The 16,252-nt window shown below is 42.6% G+C and overlaps 2 protein-coding genes across 2 annotated transcripts in view; both read right to left on the bottom strand.

Annotated features, from left to right (window-relative positions):
• Window positions 1-4,392: 4,392 nt before the first annotated feature.
• On the bottom strand, window positions 4,393-6,089 carry cldn34a (claudin 34a). Its single transcript, XM_035653626.1, has one exon. It carries the CDS (start codon window positions 6,032-6,034, stop codon window positions 5,273-5,275), a length of 762 nt encoding a protein of 253 aa, XP_035509519.1. The 5' UTR covers window positions 6,035-6,089; the 3' UTR covers window positions 4,393-5,272.
• A 2,542-nt stretch (window positions 6,090-8,631) lies between these two features.
• The window catches only part of shroom2a (shroom family member 2a), a 31,148-nt gene continuing 23,527 nt past the window's right edge, over window positions 8,632-16,252 (bottom strand). The window contains exons 7-11 of the mRNA XM_035653625.1: window positions 13,493-14,077; window positions 12,350-12,919; window positions 10,875-11,043; window positions 10,100-10,372; window positions 8,632-10,013 (exon numbers count right to left, since the gene is read on the bottom strand). Of these exons, the coding sequence (XP_035509518.1) occupies window positions 9,741-10,013; window positions 10,100-10,372; window positions 10,875-11,043; window positions 12,350-12,919; window positions 13,493-14,077 (1,870 nt within the window). The 3' untranslated portion in view covers window positions 8,632-9,740. The remainder of the gene's footprint in view (window positions 10,014-10,099; window positions 10,373-10,874; window positions 11,044-12,349; window positions 12,920-13,492; window positions 14,078-16,252) is intronic.

Raw genomic sequence — 16,252 nt, 5'->3', positions numbered from 1 at the left:
CTTTGTAAATGCACCAGCTCGGCGCCGTTAAGTACCACACAGGCAAACGTAAGCTTATTTACCCGCTGAGACCTCCATTGCCAGAGAGTGATGCATTCTGTGAAAGAGGCTGTTTGCATTGTGTTGCTTGCAGAGGCTGGGTTTACAGTGCATCCTCTCCGCTGCGCCGTCTTTAAGTGTTAACAGAGCAGAACCTGTGGCGCGCTGCCCTATTCTCATCCATTGTTACGGGGGGGTGGAAATGGCATGTTTTGGTACAACGTATCGACCTGCAAGGGAACAAGGTGTGGACCGGTGTAATGTATGCTTCTGCTCTGTGTGCTGAACAGCATGCCATCTCAGGGAGCTGAGAACAGAGCGTGAGCAGTGTGTGTAAGAGGGCCAAGGTGTGTGTGTGTGTGTGCGCGCTAAGAAGCTGTTATCGGGTTAAAATCATCCTGTTTATTCTCATTTAGCAAATTTAGATGAAGTTATGTTGAAATGAAGGCAAACTGAGTAGAGAGTTGAAACCAGATCATCATTCATAAGAATTGTTCAGTGCATATCATGGGATTGCATGTACATGAATAAGGTGTGTTGAGAACCCTCCCAGCATGCACTGGAACAATCGATTCACGAGTGTCATAAAAATGGTCTATTACCAAACCAAGAAACTGCCCTCAGCCTGAAGGATCCTGGTTCTTATTGTGACAATTATTTTGTAGTTGTTTAATTAATTGCAAAGTGCTTCACTTGCTAACAGTGTACACATTAATTAAGCCAAAAAAACTAAAGCTGACACTGTAACATTACCTTACTGTCAATGATTATTACCTGATCTTGAGGCCCCGTCTTGTGAAGGGGCTTAAAATCCAGTTTTATTCTGACGCGCTCAGTGCCAACAAAGAAGAAAAATACTATTTCAAGTCTGTTTAACAGGACACCTTAGCTTTTAAAATGCTGTGATTGTAAGTTATTCTTCATACTAAAACATAGTAAAAGCACAAATTATTCCTGGCCTGGCTGCTTGTGTGCTGTATTGTGCAGCACATTCAGATGATTCACATAAAGAATTATTGAAATTCTATTGAAAAGTTGTCTCTTTGTTTTCATTTAAAGTTTCCTTGTGCTAGTGTTGTATCCTGTGTGCTCATTCTACACGCTGAATACGATCATTTATTGTTCAGTTCATGTTGATAAAATGAGAAGCTCTGTATTAAACAATGAGCAGATTTTTCCTCAGTTATGTCAGAGGTGGAAACACGGCTGCTCTTTTGCTTTCCCCATCCGGCCGTCTATTAGTCCCATGAACATAAAACCTATTTTGGTCTGAAGTGGTCCCTGGTCGCTCTCTAACCAGATGACAAGCTGAGCAGGGGTTGAGGGGGGACTGAAAACAGTCGTCTTGGTCCGTCAGGTGTGTCTGCGGTGGTGGAAACGCAGCTTGAGACTAATTCCATCAGATTTCCTGGTCACTCGCTGAGCTAAGCTGTGTTTAATGAATGCTCTAATGGGCAGCGTGTACTGTGAAGAATGTAGAACAGGTTGCCCTTGCGGCTCTCGCTTTGACATAATTACACAAATTTGCCAAGGTCAGAGGGCACCGCCGCTCTCTGCACTCAAAAACTGTCTGTATCATTTACATAGACACAGATACAGTGACATAAATGTGTTATTGCATGGGAATAGGATGATTTCTAAACCTCCACCATCCTAATGATGCTACTTTTTGTGTAGCCAGCGCTTATAGAATGAAGTTAATGAGAGATAATGATGCTGTCACAGAAGCATATGTTGCCTAAGGGGCCCAAGACATGACAGACTTCGCGGATATAAAAAGTGGTTCTGTCAGGCCTCACAGAGCAGATCGAGGCACCCTCCTATCCTCTGACGCCACGCCGGCTGCGGGGAGCCGCCCGGTGTCTCCCAGTGTGAGGGCATCTATCAGCAGGGGAGGCAGTGAAAACAACTGCAGAGATGTTCTTTTTGATTACCGTAAGACTCCCAAGTGCTGAGGGGCCAGGCAGTGCGGCAACACAAAGGAAATGTCTTCTTCTCATGAGGAATTATGTTTAAGTGCATCCGACTGCAAACAAACAAACCTACTCTGAGAGGGTGATAAGCAAGCTGAGAATACCGTCAAATGATTTACTATCTTTGTAAAATGACTGATGATCCACTACAGTGACAGTTCTGAGTTCTTTGATAAGATATGATGTTTTGTGCAATCAATCTTCCAATGCTCAGCACTCTCATAACCGATAAACCATCACGATAACATTCCTACGTCCTTATGATTGCCATATGTTACCCAAATCCCCTTATCTGTCTTATCTGAGGGGCAAACAAGGCTCAGAACAAAGTAAGAGTAAGGCAAGTACCAACACAGCAATAAAACTCCATTACAAGTAAAGGTAAAGTACAGAATTATTATCAGCAAAATGTTCTGAAAAAATCAAAACAATGTGCTCATTCTGAAAAGGAAAGCCTAGAAAAGGAAGCAAAGTTAAAAGTTGATGTACAATAAGCCACTGTAAACCTATATGAAGGCCCAGTCATGCAAAAACCAAACACTGACGGTGATATATCCTGAAACTGGCAGAATCTTAAGAAATACATCACAGATTATTAGTTTAATAATACTGCGTCAGTCTGTAAGCAGAATTACTGCTGTAGCTGATGGAGGTGGAGCTAGTTTAGTCCAGTGGTTCCAAACCTAGAGGTCAGACCCCTCCAAAGGGTCCCAACATAAATCTAAGGGTTCATGGGAAAGAGAAGATTCTGCTACACACATTTGTTTTAATTTTGTTTTCTTTTTACTTATCTACAATCTTTGCTTTATTGGATATTTTTACCTTTTGGGGCCTTGAACAGTTATTTGAATAAAACCATCTGAGAAAATAAGAGTACTCTGCCCAATTCAGTGGGCGGTTCAGGTGTGTTATGCTCATAGCGGCTTGAAGCTTGAGCCTCAAGCAGAGATGATGAGCGAGCTACAGAGGACTGGTAAGAGAGTTATATCACTTGAAGACATTTATCAGACTTCAGACAGCTCCCTCTGGAGCCATAACCTGTTTCACATATGCAATAGTACTCCTCAAGCCCTATAAACAGGCTTTGATGTGTAAAATTGGTTCTCCTTTAAGAAAGGGAAATTACTTTTTGATGAACTTCTAATAAGTCATAGGTATCTGAAACAGGGAGCCCCAACTGGACACTGCTAGTTGTTTTGTGAGGGGTCACAACCCAAAGGTTAGGAACCACTGAATCTTTTACAATGTAATATACTTTAAAATCCTATAAGTCTAGATAGATATGATTTCAGTCTTTAACTGATATCCATGCTTCCTCTCTCAGAGCCTTCTTATCACTGTTCCTCCATTATACATTATAGCTGATAGAGAAGATGATTGAGCATAAGAGATTAGATAAAACATAACCAGCTCAGGGTATTATATCAGGTTTATCTGTAGAGGGGAATGTGCAAGGGGAGGGTGGTGAAGACGGAGAATACCCAAAACTCTTATCTAAAGAATGTTTTTGAATAATATTTATTTCTACTCAGCTAAACTAATATCAGTGGTTCTCCTGCTGTTACTGATTACTGGCACTCTGTGATAAAGCGCCGCGCAGTCTTGCAGCAGTGGTCAGAGCGGATCTACCTTTCATCCACTTCTGGGCCGTGTGTTTTTGACAGAGAGCTGTGCTCGGCTGAAGGGGGCCTTTTGTTCCTCAGCAGCTAGCCGCCTCCAGAGAGGTACAGCAGGCCACTGGGCCACGTGTATGTATGTGTGCATGTATGTGTGCGTGTGTGTGTGCGTGTCTGCCCTGGCAACAATCACTACTGTGAGACAGCCTCCTCTCCATACTCACATGCCTGCTCTCGTCAGCCTCCTACCCAGGTCACATGAGAAGGGCCCCCAGTCAACCTGACCCGCTAAGATCCCTCCTCACATGGGGCCCGTTAGAAGCCCACACCTTGACATGTCACGTCACCTCCCCCGTCCTGTGTGGTGATAATGCTAATCAGTCATTACAGGAACACTCACTCTGAACAGCACTTATTGGACAATAGTGGAGAGATAAAGTTTTTTATTACATCTGTCCCTGAACTCTGGCACACAAATTCGGTATAGCTGTACTTTGCACGAGTCTCATGAACTTAAGCTGTAGCTGTGATTTGTAGATTTTATTAATGACATGACTGCAGAAATCCAGATCATATACACAAAACGCTGTAATACAGGACAATATTAAGGCAGCAAAAATCTATATTTTTATATTAATAATGGATGTAAACAAAGGTGTTGCTTGTAGTGACAAAAAATTTATAGCGTTTTAGCGCCTTTTAGCTCATTGTTTTGGTTCTCTGATTCACCCTACTGTTGATTCACTTTCACTGCTCTCTCAACTTTTACACTTTTCACTGAAAATGCCAAACAGACATTGTTAGCAACAAGCTGGTGAACATGGTGGAGCATATAGCAGCTAAAGAGCTAAATGAAGCTAAATAACTTCCGTCAGACTTACATTCATCGGGTGGACATAAATACAACTCCAAATAAATGTTAAGGTCGCTCTATATCTGCTGAATGTGTAAATCCGCTGTACGTTAGCTTCCCAGCACAAATGGCAGGCAGACGACAGCAACAAGTAAACATAGTGGAGCGTTTAGCAGCTAAAGAGCTACAGTTAATATTGAATAATCAATACAATAGATTGATCCTGTGAACAGAAATACAACTCTGCTGGAGTTGTTAATGGACAAATGTTTGCTAATGAGTTAGTTTTTATTTAGTTATAAGTTACAAAGTGATAATTTGAAAGTGTTGTTTTCTATCTGCTGCCCCCAGGTGGCCAGAAAATGTACTTTACCAGCTAGATACAGAGCTACATATTGCTAAATGTAAATCAGTATGATTAATTGTGCTAGATGTACATTTTTGAACTCTTCTACATGGTCTACAACAGAGGAGATGCAGACATTTAAATGCCACATTGTCAGTGCTTCTTTAATAAGAACAACACTCTAATAAAAAATAGAAGTAGTTGAATCTGTTTAACATGATGGTCCTGTGACAAGGAATTGACAATGACTTATTGTGGATGATGCAGTATTTTGATCCTGGACTAATGTGTATTGCACAGCATTCTTGCTCATATAACATGGCAAATGCTCCAGCATATAGGCTAAACTCATACTGATTTTATTTAGCAGCTCTCAGTTTTAAATGTGAAAATCTTCCCTGACATTGTCCAAGTTACTTTTTCGATGGATGAAAAACATGAAAATCTAAGATTGTACATTAGTAAACTGTTCTTCACTGTGAAATGCAGAATTATCCCTGCCACGGTTGTCTCCATTTGGCAACTCAGACTTCTGTGCCAGGGTGGTTTCTGTCCAGGGACCATGTCTGGTGTCTCTGGGGGCCTCTGAGCTCAGGGCCTGCCAGGCAAAGCGGTAACAAAGGAACAGCAACCCACTTATGAGCATCATTATGGAGGCGAACATGCCCACTCCAATGGCGGAGCCCACTTGCTGCCTGACAGGAGCTGAGGGGAGGTAGAACTCGGGAGGAAAGTCTATGGTGCTGTTGTTCAGCACAGAGCTCATGTTCCACACCAGTGGCACCAAGCAGAAAATCCCCGTCAGCACATACAGGGTCCCTGCCAGCACAAACACCAGCCGTATGTGCCTGCGATCCTCCACAGAGAAGTAGACCATCCTCATGGCCACTGCAGCACTGATGGTTCCCGCCAGGCCGAAGATCATTGCCAGCACCATCAGCACCTGAGCGGCTGGGATCTCTGCAGGAGCAAAGTGGTCCGAGATGCCGATGCTCCGACAGTTCTCTGTTTTGGGAAGGGCGTGGCTGTAAAAACAGGCCCTCCAGATACCCACCCAGGCCACACCCGAGCTGATGACAGACACATCGGCCACGTGCCACAGCCGCCACTCGTTGAGGCCGACTGTGGTCACGATGAGGATCCACGCCAGTAAGCCAGATATCAGGCCCACGAACTGCCAGTGAGCTGTGTGAGCCAGGTAGATCATCCTGCCCAGTGTGACTGCTAATGCTCAAAGAGACGGATCGCTGACTCACACATTGTTCACACAGTGTGCCCGACCTCCATCACACCTGCTGAACACACAAATATCCACAGCTGTGGTAAAACGGCTTAAACTCAGAGTTCTTAGTGGTTTGCTACGTATATCCACATTAATTCATTCATATTCTGGTATTATTTTCACACGTTCGTGGGTTCTTGAAAACACAATACTGTTCAAAATTCACTGTAGGAATTATGAGAAACATGGAATATGACAGGATAGCTGCATACTCCAATATGTCCATGGTGTCTTATGGTGCCTGGAGCCAAAGGTACTCTACAGAAATCAGAAATAACCTTTAAAGGGTCAGTTCGCCTAAATGGGAAAAGAAACACATTCTCATTTATCCACTAACCTTTAGCTGTATCTAGCCACTTAGATAATTATTACTTTTTTAGATACAGACATTTTATCTCCAGCTTAATAGTGGTGGTGAAGATGAAAGAAAAAAAGACAATTTGTTCTGCCTCTGTTTTCCTCTTACAGGTCTCCTCTGATTGTCTGGCCCCTCCCACCAAAGCCAGGTCCTTTCAGGATGTCCACTTGGTTTTGTTTGGTTTAGTTTAGCCTTAGTTTATATTACAGGTATAACACGCACAGTTTTCATAGCACCCAACAGCCACACTTCACTGCTGGTTGGTAACTTTCCACAATCATGATTAATAACTCCCAGGACCTCACCGTTTTCATTGGAGCTACGTTCTCCTAAAGAAATAGTGCCAATGAAAAATGGTTGAACTGATCCTTTAAAGGTGTATGTATGTATGTTATGTTACAGCATGTCACACTGTATTGAAATGTCTAAAAAAGACTAGGCATTTTTAGTTGTGCACTTTCATTATCCCAAATTCTTCCAGCTGTGTTCAAACTGAGAGAAATCTGTAGTTTTATTCAAGGTAAGGGTGCGTTTAATTTGGTGAATGGTCCTTTACACCGGGGGAACCGGATACATGAGAGTGAGGAAGGGAGTCGGTGATCGTAAATAAACATAACTTGAATTAAACTATTATGTTACTTTGTCTGTGAACATGATTTGTGCCTGAAATCAGGATAGATTTCCATCAACAATGTTGCCAACTGCTATGATCCGACACTGCTTCACAATGTCCTCAAACTACGTCTATTGTTATTGTTTTTATATGAGAGACCCCTCGTGGAAGAAATGACCTACTGTGTGTTTAAGGTATATTTAGCAGTTAGAGAAAATACAGAAATGAAATGCAGATATTGTCTGGAAATGTGACTCATGAAAACATACGGGTTAGGCTGGATTAACATGAGGGCCCCCAAAGACCCCCACACAAGGCCCAAAAAACAACCAGCATGTCTAACTCCATAAAGGTTGAAGCCATTTGATTTTTTATTATTTTTTATTAACTTTATTTGGTAATATGAATCATGTGAGCATACTGTAAACTAATGCAATTAACTCTCTCTCTCTACTTGAGCTTCTCATCGATTGTCTACAGTTGGGTCACAAGAGGAAGTAATAATTCAGAACTCACCTTCGTTAACTTTAGTGGTTGAAAAGCTTAATTAATCAAATTACCAAACCGAATGCTTTTTGGGGCTCCTGGGGGGTTGACTGCTTTGTTCATGTAGTTATGCAAGCATACATGAGATTTATTACCATAGAAGTAGAACTTGGACTACAAACACTAAACCCTGTAGTTTTTCCAGCAGTATTTGCCAGCTGCAAGCACCTTAAGGGTTATTTTCTGTCCCAGGTTTCTTTTGGCACAAGGTAGTAAGACAGTATAGACTGAGTGATCTGAATATCCAAGCTCTTTCTAAGTTAAATTAAGGATATAAACAAAGAGTTTAACATCAACAAATAAAATATGTTGAGGAAAAAGATATTACCGTTGCAAGTTCTGGAATATACATCAATACCATCCAAGATTAAAATTCAAATGTTGATTGATCGTGTAGAGAATGAGAATAAAAAGCGCAGCCATTTAACATTACTGCAGTTAATGATTGTCTATTTAAATCCTCGCAGCTTATGCAGTAAAATAAAACAACCCTCTGTTAACGTCTTGTCCTTTTGCTCACCTTGATGTGTTTCAAGTTCCAATTTCTTGTCCTCACTATACACTGTATCCTTCCACCACAGATGCTGTATCTACCACAGGCGAGCGAGAGATAGTCCACATTTTGCTTTGGTTATGTGAGAGGAATCCTGTCACACCTGACTGTTAAAGATATCCCTCGTCATGTCAAAGTCTTTAGCTTCCACATAATCAGCGGCGAGGAGGGTGGGGTGAAGTTAATGAATGACTGAACAATGAGCTGATCACTGAACAGAAATCAATCAAACACCACTGCGTGATTCCAGCAGACTCTTTATTTGATATAAAGGAGCACAGCTGATAAAGTGTTAAGAGTCAGGCTGTAGCAGTGCATAAAGCGTGTGAAACTAATATTCTCAAATGTGCAGAACAAACATCCTCCGACAGGGTTCACCTTCGGGAGGCTGATTCAATCCGTACAGTCTGATATTCAAACATTTGATAGACTGACGTTCAAGCTGGTCAGAATGCTTTGCAATGATTTAATTTGATATTTGGTTGCAAAATGATCAACCTAAACAACAATTTTTAGTGATGAAATTTCACTTGAAGTCAAGTAACAACTGTGGTAACTATGCATTCAACATCTGCACCGTGAATAACAAAACACAGTGAAGCAATAAGACAAAATACAGAAACACTTGGTCAACTTATAAGTGGCAATATCATAATCTAAACAAGTTTTTTTTTCCTGTGAATAAAACAGAGCAGCGCTGATGGGACAAAACATGCAGACGTGGAGTAAAAGACAGTGTTCGCAGTGACATGGGTGGGTGTGACTCCCCAGGCACTTCAAATGTAGATTTCACTTGAGTTAAAGTCTGAATGTGAAGTGCTACTGTTCCTCTGTTTAGTGAAGTTGAACAAGTGCTCTTTAAAAAATGACCAGTATCTGCACACTTTCTCTTCACAGGTACATTCGCTAACATCCCACCATCTTTACCTTCCGTTTACTGCAGAAGAAAAGCTTCTTGAGGGAGGAAAGCGAGGGCACAAAAATCTTAGTAAAAAGGCCACTAGTTTATATATAAATGTTAACAAAAACCTTTATGTTTATTGAAATGTTGGGCCAGATTTTATGGATCATGTGAAAACGCTTTCAGAGTGTGAAATTATTGAAACATAAAACATGATAAATACTCCTAGTTGCTCAACACATCAGGTAGCGTGACTGCTCAGATCAGTTGAAGATAAAATACTGTCCCCTCCTGTGCAGATTCAAAAGGCTACAATAAATTACTAACAAAAAAACAAAAAAACAATAAAAAAAAAAAAACAAAGCAAAAATGGCATGAAAGACATCGGATACAGTGGTTGGTTGGTACCAGGAAAAGCAGCATCTTTAACAAGGGAGTTCCTTTCGGATGCTGTCAGTCCAGGAGGCGCTACGGCAGTCCAGGGTGTAAAGTAGTAAGACGTGCTCGAATGAGCCTTCACCACAGAATTGAAAAAATGTCAGAACAGGCAGTTTGTCTTTGCCGGATCCTCTGTCTCCTTCTGCTGGACACGAGGCTCAACTGCAACTCGGAGCAACATACCTAGTCTTAGTCGTCAGAGTTCATGGGTGTCCAACACCTTCAAAAGGCCAGCCTCTGCTCTATCGGCAGACTGTCCATCAGACACTTGAGCTGCTCCTCTCCCAGTTTGATTTTGTCCTCAAGCTTGCGCTGCTCGATGATGAGCGCTGACTTCATTTTGACAAAGTGCTCGTAGTCTGTCAGGGTGTCCTCCTGCAGGTAGTTGCCCAGGATGTCATAAACCACACGCTCCCGACGGTCCAGGTTCTCCTTCAGCTCCTTCGCATCCTCGTGCTGTCGGATCAACAGCTTCCTCTTCTCAATCAACGTGCGCTGTAGATGAAAGAAACAGATTAGAATTTGAGAAGATACACAAAGCTTTCTGTGTTGGTGGGAGGAAACAAACTACATTTACTCACCCGCTCCTCAGCAGTAGCATCCTCCTCCAGACTGTTGAGGGCGTTCTCCACTCTGGCCAGACGGCCCGACAGGGATAGCAGCAGGCTCACCACCTTGTCCAGGTCCCCGACAAACATCCTGAACTTGTCCAGCTCGTTGGGTTTGCAGACCTGCTGGACTTGGACCTCCACCTCGTCTCCCAGAGCGTTGTTGTCAAGGATGTCCTCCTGAAGACTCTCCCGGGCTTCCCGCAACACCTGAAGCTTCTTGCTGAGGCTGTCGATCAGCTCTTGCTGTAAAAACAGAAGATACAAACTCATTAAACAGGCCTTTAACCTCGTCCCCGGGCTTTCTGGGTACTCTCATAAGCACAAAGTCAAGCTTCTGTCATCATATGAACTCTAAATATGATAAGATAAGATAATTCCCTTATTTATCCCCCTAAGGAGAAATTCATTTTGACATCAGCAGCAAATAGGGACGAAGCAGCGCAAAAAACACAAAACAAAGAATATCACAGTAAAATATTGATAATATTATTAATATTAGAAGATATAAAAACTATGAATTAAATTATAAATTATAGAATTATTATAAATTAAAGTATATACACTATTTGTTGTTCAAGTAGTCCAAAATATGAGCAGAAAATTAAGCTTGACTAAAACTAAAAAACTAAAACTACTAAACTACTAAAGTGGAAATTAAATATAAATAGTGCAAAAGGTGGCGGTAGGAGTTTTAAACCAGTCTTTATGCTTCATTTTATGAATGGGTTCAGTGAGTGTATCGTACCTTCTTGTTTGCCAGATCAATGTCCAGTTCGTCTTCAGAGTCTTCCTCCTCCTCCTGTTCCTGCATGTCCTTCATCTTAATAAGGAGCTCAGCCTTTGGAGCAGATGTGCTGTAATATGTAGAGCTGGTCACCATGGCGACAGCTGTTGCCATACTGTCCTCCTTTTCCCTGAAATATAAGTAACACATACTGTCACATAGTTCTCACATTACCAAACCAAATAAGAATACTGGAACCATTTAAGCTTTACTTTAAGCTAACCATTTCAAGTGTTTATCTGTAACTTTTAGCTAAGGGTTTTGCCTGTTTGTCCATATATTTTAATCAAATCTTAATTTCTAATTTTCATATATGTTGAGCTTCTCTACAATCTCTCCATGGACCCTCACAACTTCAGAAGTTTCCCCTGGGGCAGTGGTTTTCAGACTGGGGTCCGGGGATACTTGAGGGGGTCCATAGGAATACAACATCTTAGCTTTTAATCACATTTTTAAGAAGCTGGAACAAGGGGGGAAATAGCCATCCCAGTGTGATTAATGATAGACTATAAAGACTTCATAATCTTAGAACCTATTACTCAGATAGGCCTTTTCCACCAACAGTCAACCGAACAAAAAGAAATTGGTTAAAAAGTTAGTTTCCAGCTGGAAAAAACTGCAACGTCCTCTGTTCATGAGACAGATGATTACAGCGGTTCCGATCGAAGCTGGTGGAAACGCTGCTGGGTTGATAGACAGCACCAAGGTTCAAAGAATCATGAACAGAGCTGATTTTAAACACTAAGAGAGGTTCCTTTAGACAAAGTACTCCCAGACTGCGGTCTGTGGTCTATTGTGGGTCCATGGCATGAAAAAGTCTGGGAACCCCTGTCCTGTGGCACAGGGACTCCTGGTTGGGTATCACAGGTCTAAGACCACCTATTGTAGGATATCCCCTCATCCACGTCATACTAACTGTCATAAAACCACTTTTCTTCAGTAAGACCTTTTTTCGTGCCAAACGATTCTCTGTATTTTTCACACGTTGTGGTGCTGCTGCTGTAAAATTCTTCTTTTTACTCTTTGGTAACATTGTTGTGAATAAGACTTTTCCACACAGGGAAGAACAGATAGCCCTATAGAGCACCTACTCATAAACAGCTGGTAGTCATCTAGTTGAAACAAGCAATTTTATAAAGACTGTGCAGACTGAATCAAGACTTGTACTGGTACAGGCGTACGCCCCTTAAAATATAAATAAGTAAATAATATTAAAATAAGTCATGTATATTAATTAGTCGTATACACACAGGTGACAGAGCTAATGTTCAGGCATATTGTACATGTCAGAGTTGTACATATCTAACTGCATATTGTGAGAGTAATTAAACACTCTACAGGTCAGAAAAGTAAGCGGGTGTCTTGAATAATGCACTTTGCTGCATGCAGGAAACACATTTGTCAGGCCCAGTATGGAAGCTAGAGTGCAAGCTGACCTTTCCTCAGCAGGCCGGCTCTGTTTCGGGGGCACCTTCCTGCGCTGGTGAGCTCCTTCCAACAGCTGCTCCCCCTGTGGGAAGATGCCCTCCATCAAGTCCATGGTGGTCTTCATCTTGCTCTGGTCCAAAATATCAGCTAGTGATTTATCCTTCCCCATGATGTCCCTGGCCAGCTCCTCCCTCTTCTGATCCTCATACAGTCCTGTGGTTACTGTCGCCCTGGTGCTGCTGGGCTCGTCTGTGGTTTGCGGCGGCTGCTGACTGTTAGAGTTGATGTGATCTCTAACAGTACTCATGTATGTGTCTGTCTGGGGCTTTGGGTCCGTCTGAGCGCCCGGCGTACTGTCGGGCTCCCTCTGCCGAGTGAAGGCACAGAAGACCGAGTCCTGACCTGCAGCTCCCAGACTGCCGAGCCTGGTTACACCAAGACCCTCAGCCTCAACAGCAGGGGGGTCACTGTGCTGCAAAAATGGACAATTCTCCTTCTCTGTGACTCCCTCTGAGTGGACAATCCTGATGGGCACTTTCTTCCCTGCAGATGTTTGGTTTTCTATCACATGCTCCATCCTGAAAAATCAGAAAGAGAGAAACAATCTTACAAATTGCAGCTCCAAGAGTTTCTGAAAGGAGGAGAAAGCCTCTTGCTGCAGTTATTCCAGCCATACGCTGATTTTAAGTTTCATTGCATGATGGCAACTGAGATTTTTTTCCATGGTGAGTACGCTGGAATATCCAAGACATCTGGACTCCTCCCACCACTTTGGTTTCTGCTAGCTGTAATAATCCTACTGTACAGTTCACTACAGATGATACCAATTAGTTCTGGATCAAGAGGATGAATAAACAGCTTCACAGTAGGAGCATTTAGACTACGTTTGACATTTTCTGCATTTTGCTCAATTATGCCTAGACCGCCAGTGGCTTTTATAGAAATGTGGAGAATCCCTCTAATTTACTGCGGCTTGATAGCACTCACATGTTGATTCTACAGACGCAGTGACTCAATAAGCTCCTTTGTACAAGAAGCATGAAGACACGACGGGTAGAGGAGTTGCAGTCACTGCGTTCTGACTAAACTGGCCGGTAGTTTAACAGCTGCAGCAATACTATGCACATTTTGAGTCTCTCAAAAAAGTTTACCTGCTTGAGTGTTCATCCTGTAGAGAGACTGGGGGCTTGTCACTGAGTCTCTGTGGAGAAAACTGTGGAGATGGAGAGCGCTGCCCCTCCATAGTAGCCAGCCCTGAAGGTCTGTGGGAGGAAGCTGGGAGAGAGGAGGCAGGCTGAGGATTGGATGTTGATAGATGATGTACTGCCCCTTGTCCTTTGTCCACAAGTCCTTTGCCCTGCTCAGAATCTCCCTTTGCAGCGTGGGTGGGGACAAAGGCGGAGCTAGGGTCAGCGTTCGGGGAGCAGTGGGTGAAGATTTCACTCTGGGAACCGGTGAAGGGCTCGTGGGAGTCGACCTCCGGGCATCTGGGTGGGGGATGCTTCTCCAGTGCAGAGGGCTTCCTCCTCGCTCCGTGGTCCTCAGCCTGAGGGAGGGCAGACTCTGTGAGACTATGAGAGATTGATGTGGGTCTGTGGTTCACGGTGGCAGAGGCAGCTCTGTGTCTGCAGTCAGGGTTGGTTCCTGTCATGGGCGGAGGGGGTGGCGCTGAGAAATGCTCGAACTCCACAGGCTTTTCTCTCACTTTACAGTCACCAGGCCCTCTGTCAGAGAACCTGAGGAACACAATAGAAAGCTTTTAATTACACACTGTGCAACAGCCAGGCAGCACGGACTATCATCTGCAGCTCAATCAAATAATACACTGTGGCAGAGGCCTTGTTCGTCTCTCCAGCAGCCACTATGATTATGCCAGCATGACAAGACACACGTCTCCCTCTCCCTCGGCAAGCCTCCTCCCTAACTGTTCAGCTGGCAGCCTGAAGAGGAATATTTCAGTTCCCACAAGTCAGCATAGAGGAATAAATAATCCTCCAGTGCAAAGAAGCAAGACTGGATCACTTTTTCCTGCCTGATTCACATTTACTGTTTTAACTCTTTGTAGGCAAAGTTAGAGGTAAAGGAGGAACACAGGTTTTGGTTATCACAGGGATCCTTAGAGGACTCACAGTGAACTGAATGAGTTGAGGTGATTGTACACTAAGATTTAAACCAGTATGTGTTCTGTGCTTTAGCACAATTTAGGCATACAGTAAAACACAGTGGAAGGCTGTCATTAGATCCAGACTGTACGGCAAAAGCACACAAACCTGCCAAATACTGTGCTTCCATGCTCACAGATTACATTTCCATGCATGCTCTGATACAAATTCAATTAGGAGTACTCAGAAAACATTAACACATTAATCACGCAGCTCTGATTAAGGACAAAACTGTGTTGACTGCTGTCACAAGATGCAGAACGGCGACTTTTAGACGGACAGGCGCCGTGGCTCAAACCTCCCAATTGGAATTCTTAAAAGCTGTGACAAATCACCCAATGAACAACTGTTGCTGCCGCTTACGCCCTCCCTCGTGCCTCAGCCTCGGCTCTGCAGAGACTGTGAGAAAGTTACCTCGTGGAAACATGAAATGTGATGCCAGAGATATTACTGCAGTAGGAGGGATGCAAGTTATGTTACCATGATGTAAGTATTTAACCAATGATACATATTTACGTAAGAATTATTTAGGGTTATCTGTTTCTTTATGATAAAGCATTGTTGCTCATGAAAGGTGCCCAAACATTAAGACTTATGTCCTGGGAGTACCAACTACAAAACTATATTCATTGTAGAATGGGAGACAAGAAATCCATTCTGGTTGTTTCCCCATGGCAGCATTAGCTATAACATAGGTAGACGAGGATCAAATACAGAATGTTTCAATAATTGTAAAAAATAAAAGAATGTACCAACTCACCCTATGTGACGTTTTACTGCTGTCATTTCCATAGAAGAGAAGTAAAAGTGAGCGTGCTGTGTGTCTGCTGGCTCTCTGTGACAGAGGCCACCTGTTGGTATCTCTTTACACTTGTATCAATGACACTGTCTGGGTGGAGCACTTAGCTCATCTCCCACACTTTTCAATGACAATAACATCCTCTGCACTGGTGTTGTAATGCAAACGCAAGGGTCATATGGTGTGGCTCTTACAATGAGGTTGCTTAAGACAAGATACTCTACACCCCTCAATGAGTTTCACTTGTGGGATGTTTAGATAATGCACAAAGACTGCCGAATAACTGGTTACACACCATGAAGTCACCTCAACCGCGTCACTATACATAGTTTAAGAATGTTTCTAGGTAACTGGAGCAAAAAATAAATAAATAATGTATCAAAAAAAAAGTTATTAAACAAACACTGGTATTGGCAAAGAAAAATATCACAATGCACAGATCAAGTACAGATACCGAAAGAAAGAAAGCGAAACTCATAAAGTTTGTGGACTTAAAAGAGAATAATATCAAAATTGAAGCAGTAGATCCTGGCTTTTGTCCCCAGCTACAGGTCAAGATACAATAACACTAGATACTACATTTCCCATAATGCAACTCAGGAGTATCTTTCATTAAACAATCCCTGTATGGTAAACACCCACTTCATTCAAACCCTCTACTCAAATTTGTAACCCAAGCTTTCTGTTAAAAATTTAAAAAAAGATACTTTTCCCATCTCTGTGCACATTACACACCTTTCTTCTCAGCAGGACGAGTACATTTCTTTATGTGTAAAAGTGCCCCTTTTATAGAAAGAACAAGAAAGCTTGACGACACACAGCCACAGCTGGCTTCCACTCAATGGCTGAATGTTGGAAACATTTTAAATAATTTAAAGGCTACACTTTAAATAAAAGGAAGGAGCATAAGAAAGGGGAACAGGCACAAGAGGTGCCATTCTACTTTAACA

Source organism: Morone saxatilis, unplaced genomic scaffold (genome assembly GCF_004916995.1).
Source record: "Morone saxatilis isolate NCDOM2014 unplaced genomic scaffold, NCSU_SB_2.0 Contig12, whole genome shotgun sequence".
Taxonomy (NCBI): Eukaryota; Metazoa; Chordata; class Actinopteri; family Moronidae; genus Morone; species Morone saxatilis.
The sequence above is the reverse complement of the archived record's forward strand: the minus strand, read 5'-3'. Positions and strand labels throughout refer to the sequence as shown.

Bases quoted from the DNA above. Each gene is read 5' to 3' on its own strand.
- cldn34a (XM_035653626.1), bottom strand. From the start codon at position 6,034: ATGATCTACCTGGCTCACACAGCTCACTGGCAGTTCGTGGGCCTGATA.